The sequence below is a fragment of the Eptatretus burgeri genome, chromosome 1 (genome assembly GCF_056783735.1).
Source record: "Eptatretus burgeri isolate ZD-2024b chromosome 1, Ebu_testis_v1, whole genome shotgun sequence".
Classification (NCBI taxonomy): Eukaryota; Metazoa; Chordata; class Myxini; order Myxiniformes; family Myxinidae; genus Eptatretus; species Eptatretus burgeri.
The window spans coordinates 72508830-72518540 of NC_140961.1; the positions used below are offsets into that span (position 1 = coordinate 72508830).

At 44.1% G+C, this 9711-nt stretch overlaps 1 protein-coding gene and 1 long non-coding RNA gene across 6 annotated transcripts in view; one reads left to right on the plus strand and one right to left on the minus strand.

Annotated features, from left to right (window-relative positions):
• The window catches only part of LGI1 (leucine rich glioma inactivated 1), a 175022-nt gene that overhangs the window by 40392 nt on the left and 124919 nt on the right, over positions 1-9711 (minus strand). For all 5 annotated transcript variants that reach the window (XM_085888011.1, XM_085887987.1, XM_085888003.1 and 2 more), the window contains one exon: positions 9576-9711. This exon is cut by the window's right edge and continues 34 nt beyond it. In XM_085888011.1, the coding sequence (XP_085744137.1) occupies positions 9576-9711 (136 nt within the window). The remainder of the gene's footprint in view (positions 1-9575) is intronic.
• Positions 1-9711, plus strand: part of LOC147034735 (uncharacterized) — a 141319-nt gene that overhangs the window by 29943 nt on the left and 101665 nt on the right. The gene's annotated exons all lie outside the window — the stretch shown is intronic.

A 9711-nucleotide genomic window follows, 5' to 3' on the forward strand; every position in this document is an offset into this window, starting at 1 on the left:
AATCATTTCCCGCATTCGTGAGAGTTTCAGACGGTTTGTACCTCTTCACTGGCGATCTGTCGCAGGACAGCATGTTGTTGTTCCTTGTCAGTAATGTTCACAGCAGCCATGTAGTACTCTAAGCTATGTTGCCATTTTCTCCATCGTTGTGCAGTATAGTAATAATCGCTGACTTCAAACGGTCATGGAGCCTGTAAGTCCAACTTGTGTGCCATTATTCTCCTCGTCGCAAATATAATGTTCTTGCAACCAAAATGCGGAACAACCACCCAGAAAACGTAGCTTATTCGACACAGTCCTTTCATCACGCTTTGCCTCCAGCCAACACTCCATTTCCGCCATTGTCTCCAAATCCTCCTTCCTCTCCCTCTGCCCTGCCACTCTTTTTCCTTCCTTATTCTTTCATCCGCTCTCTTTCTCACCAGAACAACATACCAGTCTAACGCCCATCTGAGGGATGGCACACACATTAATGAATCACCCTGCCTGTGAAACACTGGGATGACAGTTTATAACTAGGCCGAGATTGAAACCCAGGCTAGAGAGCTTGGAGGCAAGTGTGTGTACCTCTCGGCCATCCTGCCAGCCTGCAACAACATCACTTGGTCAAAACGTGCAAACAAGGGGTCAAAAAGTACAAATAAAATTAAACTGCCTCATTTTCACAATGATACAGAAACTAATCTTTTCTTGCATCTGACAAAATCGTAAAAGAATTATTTTTGTGTGTGCACTTACAAGAATCTGACAAGTAGATTTCTGTTACCATGGCAAGTTTTCACTTATTGTTCGCTGTTCTGTCTTCGCTAACAATTAGATATTGATACAATGAGAAAAAGAGGGAGGGGCTAATGGGGTTATTGACGAGTTTTTGCTAAAACAAACATTTCCTGGACATTCCGGATCCTCTCACTCAACTGTGGATTGAACATAACATCCATCCAGGACAAGACAACTGGACACAGGAACATCCGAAGGTTATCCAGGTGCCAGAGATTCAGGATCATGAAACGGAGAGAGATAGGAGTCGACGATCGTGAAGACAAATACTCCATGGGGAGCAAAGAACATCTTTGAAGATCATGAGAAAATTGAGAGAGACGAGAGAATATCGGGAGGGTGAAAAACCTTCATCATCACCATTGTCCCCATTTTACTCTCAGACAACATCCTCCTTTTAAATTGCATCTGTGGTTTTCTTGTCATTTGATGTGTTGAGCCTTGTTGGCTAAGGCACAGAAGCAAATCATAACTGGAACGACACTCGGTAGAGCGCATACCTCCACCAGGCTGAATAGTTTCCGTTTTGTATCTCACTAATAGGCTGGATATGCATCTGGACATGAACCAAAATAGATTTGGCTTGTTCTTGTTAACTACCCAACTCATCTTCCAAGTTTTGTCATAACTTTTCCAAAACGTTTTGAGATATCATGCTAAATATCGTTTCTGGCCCTATCTTTCAATGGTGAAGAATCGCTAATAAAATTCTCATATCCAGATTTGATCTGGATCTTCACAAAAATCTAACCAATTCATTATTGTCACACACCCACTTGCCTACCAAATTTCATCCAAAAACATCCATACCTTTATGAAATATCCTGCTCACAAACAAACAAACAAGCAGTCATAGACTGGTTTTTACGAAATCGTCAACTTGACCTCTGACCTTGTCTAATAAAAGCTGTCTCTCGAGAAGGTAGCGACGCAAACCAGAAGTTTCTACGATGATTCTGTATAAAACCATCAAAAATCGAATGTTTGACCTCACTGTGACCTTGACCTTTGACCGATTTTTGACCAAAATCTAATCAGCACTACCCATCACCCTCCTGAATCACGTGGTGTAATTTGACATTGGTAGCTTCTTCCGTTCTCGAGTTATCGTGCCTACAAACAAACAAATAAAAAAACCAATGTCACCCGCAGGGTGACCCGTATCTTGCCAAAAGGTGACCACGTGTGACTTCTTTAAGGTCACACTGAGGTGAACAGAGCTGCTATCCACGAGGAGCGACTCCTTGAGGAATATCTGCCGACGAGAGATTCCGATGAGAATCGTTCTACAGAGTAACCATGAAAAATATGCGTTTGCCTCATAATGTCACCAAATGACGTCATAATGTCTCAAGCTTGACATATCTAGAAAGCACTCATCGAGGTGTTCAATTTGAGGTACTACACGATATGGTTCCTAAAACTTGAAAATTTGACCTTGGGGTCAAATGTTTGACCTTTGGCGCTAACCATGAAGGTCAAGGCCAATCACCACCAAAAATTAATCAGCTGAGCGCCAGACCATGAACTATATTCCCATGAAGTTTGAAGACGATCCGATCAAAATTACTCAAAAAATAAGGGTTTCGTCGACTCCCCTGATTTGCGCCAAAGTGACCTTGACCTTTGACCTTGACCTTCAAAATTTTGTGCACTGAAAGGGACCTCTATAGGCCTCTGATATGCGAAGTTACAAAAATTTCCAATGATAACTGTGCTCTGCAGAATTTTTTATACGTGATTACAGACAAACAAACAAACAAACAAAACATACAAGCTGACTGACATATCTTGCAAAAACTTCGTTTTGGCAAGATAACAAACAAACAAGCAGTCATAGACTGGTACTTACGAAATCGTCAACTTGACCTCTGACCTTGTCTAATAAAAGCATGAATCAGTCAGAAGCTTAAGGGGAGCTTGAATTCTGAATTCATTGTGGTCTACGATTTTACACTGTGGTTTGCAGATAATGAATCCCAGACAAAAACTAGATTTCTTATAAAAATTTCATTTTTTTGTTTTTATTTTTAAAAAAGTGATTCAGTACCAGCAGGATATGCCAGATAATAGGTGTATTACTTTTCAGAAGAATCTGATAAAAGACTTGTGTGTGTATATATGTATATATATATATATATATATATATATATATATATATATATATATATATATATATATATATATATATATATATATATATATATATATATATATATATACATACATCAGTTATTCATCGCTGTTCCAGAATTTCGACAACCGAGTTTTAAGCGTCCTAAGCGATCGCAAAAACCGAAGACAAAATTAAAATCGAAGTTAAAACGAACTCGTAACGTCGAGCGAAGCAAAAATACTCCATTTCTCCACATGAATTTACGGAATTATGTTTGACCTCACTGTGACCTTGACCTTTGACCGATTTTGACCAAAATCTAATCAGCACTATCCATCACCCTCCTGAATCACGTGGTGTAATTTGACATTGGTAGCTTCTTCCGTTCTCGAGTTATCGTGCCTACAAACAAACAAACAAACAAACGGAAGGCATCAATATACTTACGAAATCTTTAGATTTCGTAAGTAACAAACAGAAGTCATCAATATACTTACGAAATCTTTAGATTTCGTAAGTAATAAACAAACAGACAGGGTGAAAACATAACCACCGTCCACCTTCAGTGAGGGAGTTAACTAAAGAGTTCATAGAACACCCATGCAGTGTTCATGTTAGCCCATGCAAGTGCAGAGAAGACTATTTGTGTTTGACAGTGTTTAAGTATATAATTCAATTTAAATAAATTTAAGATTGTAAAAGACGTATAAATAAATTCATTCCAGAATTTGCTGCAGTTTTACTGCCATTGACACAGTGTTAGGTCAGGCCAGTGTCGGGTTATTAGTCAGGTCAGGCCAGATTAGATCTGTGACTTGCTGCAGGTACTATGTAAACCTGTACTAACCTGTTTCATGGTCAGGTTGTCGGCGACTAAACCGTCTCCCCCACCAGGTTTCCTGGTGAGGAGACTATTTGGATATGGACACCCAGCAGGATTCAAAACAAAACCTTTCAAAGGGCGGAGAAGCTCCTTGTGAGCCAACGGCCATCCATATCGAGTGCCCAACTGTGTCTGCGGCGTCGTCCTGCAGTTGGGTTATTTTTTTTTTTTCAGGAGGTTGGTGGCAGGATTTGCACTCTGGTCACGAAAAAAAAAACCCCTCACTCCACAAAAGACAAGAAAAACGCAAAGAAAATTGAAAACCCACTCTGTGGAAGTACCTCCTGTGCAGCTGCCATCCACAGGGCAGCTCACCAGATGACAGGATTGGGGCAAACCCTTCGGGACCCCCACTCTTTGATAATAGGAGGAAAACAACAGGGTAACCTTCCCTGATCAGATTGCAGTCGGGGTGGTGCTGAGGTGTCGTCCACCAGACCGTGGTCACCTTGGGTTAACCTGAGGCAGTCCCTTCGAGTGGGTGCCTGGAATGTCCTATCCCGAAGAGAGGATGATTACCTGTCTCTGTCATCATCTGAACTCAAGCGTTTGAACATCGGTATTGCAGCAATCTCTGGGGTTCTGAGATCGAATAGTGGCGAGATCATGGCGGGTGCTTCTACTTACTATTGGCCTGGTCGCCCTGATTTTTTTTTTTTTTTTTGTATACCTTGTCGAGGCTCGTATGAGAGCTAACACACAACTCACAGCAAGGCGGCATGAGACAAGAGGGGTGGGAGTGGGAGGGACAAAACAGTGGGGAACAGACACATCAGGTGAACTGTGGAAGGGAGAGGGATGGGGATGGGACGGGGAACATGGCAAAGAGAAGATGGACATTACAGACTTTCAGGAAGGAAAGCAGGGGAATTGAAGGAAATGGGCTTGGGTGGATTATCGGGGGTAGAAAAGATCGAGGATTTGAATGGGGGGTGATAAGAGGTGTGGTGGTGAACAGCTGTTTTGAAAGCCTGGAGGGAAGAATGGGAATGAATAGAGTAAGGAAGTTTATTCCAAAGGCGGGAAAAAAGAGGAATGAAAGAGTGAAGATGAGCAGTGATTCGTGATTTTGGTAGTTTTACTAGGGGGTTGTTGGCGGACCTTGAGCGCCCTGGGGAAATGTGGTGGGGACAAATCGCAGCGAGAGCAGGGGGGGCAAGGCTGGAGAGGAGTTGGTAAAAGACAGAAAGACCACCGACCAACCTGCGGTGATTGAGTGAGAGGCCCAAAGACTCAGCTTCATTGCGGGAGATGCCGATGATCCTAAATGCCCTGGTTTCGACAGCGTGGAGCCGAGGAAGGTGGGAGGCAGGAGCACCAGCCCAGAGGGGAGAGCAGTACTCCATCAGGCTACGGACAAAAGCTTTGTAAGTGGTCAGGAGCTCAAGAGGGCCGAGGAAGGACTTTGCACGATGGAGGATTCCCAGTCGGCGACTGGCTTTTGAGGCGAGGTTGGAAATGTGACTTTCCCAGGAAAGGTCATGGCAGATCGTGAGACACAGAAGCTTGAAAGAAAAGGCTTCTTGTTACCATACCCAAGGTGTTGCTGTTGCTGTGTCCAATAAGCTGACTCCAATGATAATTGAGGCAACACCGGTCAATGAGCGTATTATGAGACGAAGGATTTGTCAATCCTTGGGTGTCATTTCCCTGGACTCTGAATATGCTCCGACTGAGGCGAGTGAAGGATTTATTCCATGCCACGCTCGAGTCTGTGGTTGATCACTGCCCCCAAGTGCGATACTCTTCTAGTCTTGGAGGATTTCAGTGTCTTTACTGGAAGTGATGGGGATGGTTATGAGAGATGTGTTGGTCCCTTTGGGTCTGGAACTGAACCAGAATCGCACTAAGTTCCTTGATTTTGCAAGAGGTCATGGACTTAGGGTGGCTGGTTCATGCTTTCAGCACCCACAAGCTCATTGCTGGACTTGGTATTCCAACACTGGTGGTGTGGCAAAGGAGATTGACCATATGCTCATTGATGGTTGCTGGAGGATGATCTAGAACTGCAGGGTCTACCGGAGTGGTCAGTTCCTCAATACCGACTACAGGCTTGTGGTAGCGACTGAAGTTTCAGCTTAAATCCAGGAGAATGATACCGTCCCAGCCTTGGCTGGATGTTGGGAAGCTCAAGGATGAGAATGCAGCTGAAGAGTTTGCAAACAGGCTGAGTTGGGATTTGGGGGGTCTGGGTGCTTTGGGGAATCCTGAAAAGTTGTGGAACACCTTCAAGACCTCCATCCTTGATGTTGCCGGTGGATGTCTTGGAACTCACCAGCGGGCTAAGAAGAATTTTGTCTCTCAAGGGACACTGTATACCATTCACCAGAGTCGCATGGCCAGGCTTAATGGCAGAGCTGAGCTGTTTAGTAAGTTGAGGTGTGCAACTGCACGTGCACTGAGGGTGAACATGGCAGCCTGTGTGCGAGGAATCTGTGAGTGGTTAGAGCATCACCTGTGGTCAAGTGATTCTCATCCTGTTTACAGGGGAATTCGCACATTGCGTTCCTCCAAGTCCGTCCCTCGGTGTACTGCAGTTAGAGCGGAGAGTGGTGGTCTCTTGACAGAGGAGTTCAAAATGAAGGCCCGCTGGGCCGGTTACTTTGAGCAGCTGTACCAGACTGATCCACCAGCTGTTGAGTTGGATGTCAGGGGTGTTACAATCCCTGTTGCTGACCCTCCAATAAACTGTGATCCACCTTCGTTTGTGGAAACAGGCTGTGGTGAATCGGTTGAAATGGGGTGAAGCTTCTGGGGTCTGTGGCATCCATGCTGAACTTCTTCAGGCTGGTGGAAGTACTGTACTCATGTCGATGCATGCAGTTCTATGCTCTACCTGGAACACAGGCATCATCCCAACTGACTGGAAGATGGCCCTTGTTGTCACTCTCTGGAAAGGGAAGGGTGAATGCCAGGACTGCAACGACTGAGGGGTGACACTGCTTTCAGTGCTGGGCAAAGTCTTTGCTGGTATAATTACCTTCGTATTCTGCGAAAGGTTATGTTTTGGTCGCTGTGTATTTATTTATTTGTGAATATGTGTGTTTGTTATTCGCATAACTCAGATAGTATTAAACCGACTTGCATGAAATTTGGTGGGATGATTCGTGAGTATCCAAGGACGATTTGATTAGATTTTGGGAGTGAGATCGGGTCAAAGGTCAAGGTCAAGGTCATGAAAAGGTCAAAAACACTCTTTCGAGCATAACTTTCTTCATAATACAGCTATCGACATGCAACCACCGCCATATTGTTCCATGACGAGATACCTTTCGGATATGTAGTATCGGATTTGACGTAACGTCATCGGAAGTGCGTCTCAATGACGTCACAAGATGACGTAAATTTTCAATTTTCGATCTCATCAGTTTTGATCATACCGTTTTGTAGGACTTACCTTAAGGACGTCACACACCAAATTTGACTTCGATCGGACTGACCGTTATGCCGTCATTGACGTTTGAACATGACGTTTTTCAATTGTGGCTAAAATGTCCTGATATTTTACATTCAAATATCTATATAATTTATAAAGCAAAGTCTCCCAAATCCAGGCATTTGGATCAGTACCAAAATATCTGTTTATTGATGTACAGGTTTTGCCAATTAACTCTGTAGTCAAGGTCAAGGTCACACTCAAGGTCAAAATATACTTGTAGGCATAGCTTCAGATCTAATAGAGCTATTGACATGAAACCAACGTTAAAACGTTCAGTGAACTACGAGCTTTCAGAATGGTAGTCCCCGATTGGACGTGACGTCCCCGGAAGTGCGTCAAAATGACGTCAAAAGATGACGTCATTTTTCAACTTTTTAATTTTTCAGTGTTTATCATTCCATTTTGTTGGACTGCCTTCAAGGAGGTTACACACCACATTTGACGTCAATCGGACTGACGGTTGTGAAGTCATGGACGTTTTAAAATGACGTTTTTCAAATGTGCCCGGAAAAAAGTTGCGGCAGCGAAGGTATGCGCTCTACCGAGTGCCCGTTCTAGTTCTTGATAGGGTTCGGCACCAGCTGCTTTTGAGCACCAGTGTCCAGAGTAGTCAGTCTTTGCACCAAAGAGGTCAACAATTGACAGTATCCTTGCCCTTCGGGTCCTCAACGAATGCAGACGAAAGTTTTGGCAGGGCCTGCTTGCAGCCTTTGTTGATCTCTGCAAAGGGTTCGATTCAGCGAATCGTGATGCCCTCTGGATGATTCTTGGCCTTTTTGGGTGCCACCAAAACTGATATATCTGATGTCTGAACTATACTCTGGTGCTGAGAGTGCTGTGAGATTTGGTGATACCATCTCAGACTTATTTCCAGTTGTTACTGGAGTTCGTTAGTGGTGTGTACTGGCCCGCACACTTTCAGCACTTGTATGGACTGGATTCTGGGGAGGATGTCAGAGAGATCAAGCTGCGGTGCATCGTTTTGGGAATGTCAAGATCTCTGACCTTGATTTTACAGATGATGCAGTCATCTTTGCGGAGACTTGATATCCATTTGTGGGCCTTTGAGGTGCTGAATGAAGAGTCGTAGCCACTGGGATTACAGGTTTCCTGGGTCAAAACTAAGATCCAGGCTTTCAATGACATCTTAGATGCTATCTTGTCTGTACCTGTTTGTGGTAAGGATGTTGAGGTCACGGAGAGATTCACTTACCTTGGCAGTGATATTTATGTCTCTGCTGCCTGTAAGGCAGAAGTCAAAAGATATCTGGGTCAGGCCCCGGGAGTCATGCATTCACTGGATCATGGGGTGTGGTGCGGTTGGGACCTGAACAGGAGGACGAACGTCTGAGTCTTTAAGTCCTTGGTGCTTCCAGTCTTGCTCTACGAATGTGAGACTTGCATTCTGACCAGGGATCTGAGATGGAGACTTCATTTCTTTGGTACCAGATCTCTTCGGAGAATCCTTGGCTATCGCTGGTTGGACTGTATGCAACGAGCAGTTGCTGAGAGAGACTCAAATGAGATTTGTTACCTGCATATTCCATGAGCGTCAGCTGCGGCTGTATGGACATGTGGCTCGTTTTCCTGATCCTGCTCACCTGATTCAGCGAGGGAGCCTCGTGAATGGAAGAGGCCATTGGGCCGACCACATGCCTCATGATTGCAGCAGGTTGATGGGAGCGACCAACGAGTAACAGCAGGATGGAGCGACCAGCATCTCAACGAGATGGAGATGCGCCAAGCATCATGCCTGGGGGATGGCCAGGTGGAGGCTTTTGGAGTACTGGCGAAAAGTGGATGCAGTGATGCGCTGCTCCGGTGCATGCTCCCATACCTGACCTGATACCATGTCTATTGCACCACCATATCTAACACGTGCCATTAGTTATTCGTGCCTGTTGTTTGTGTCCTTTATGACATCCTTCAAAACAGTAAGTTTCTTGTTTGGAATCATTTTCAATTTTGTTTGACTGCCAGGCAGATACACAGAGTAAAAACATTATCTCATTCCTCTCTGCACATGCACGACCAGGACAAATTTAGAGTCAAAGTACTGTTAAACTTCAGGTTTCTTTTCTGATTTGTGTTCAAAATATAACATTCAATTGAAATTAAGTTGGTCCTCGATCATAAACTGATGTTTGTAGATAAACAGATGGATAGACAGACATGAACCAAATGTTTAACCCCACTATTTGCTTCGTGTGTACGGGGTATTAAATAAGGATGATGATTGGAATTTATCATCCCGTCTCAGTGGCAATATTGAATCTTTTGTTATGAAGGGATATTGCCATTATACCTGAAACATTGGTTACATGGAAGTAGTCAAAAGAGGAGTAAAGTGAACAAACCTGTTGCGAAGCAATCAAATTCTTCTGGTCGAAGGCTGCGGATGGAGCGACCAGAAAACTTTAGTGGAGCCGCACAGTAGACCTCGGGTATGGAAGCATTGATTACTTGCAACCATGTCACAAGCCACTTGTTCTT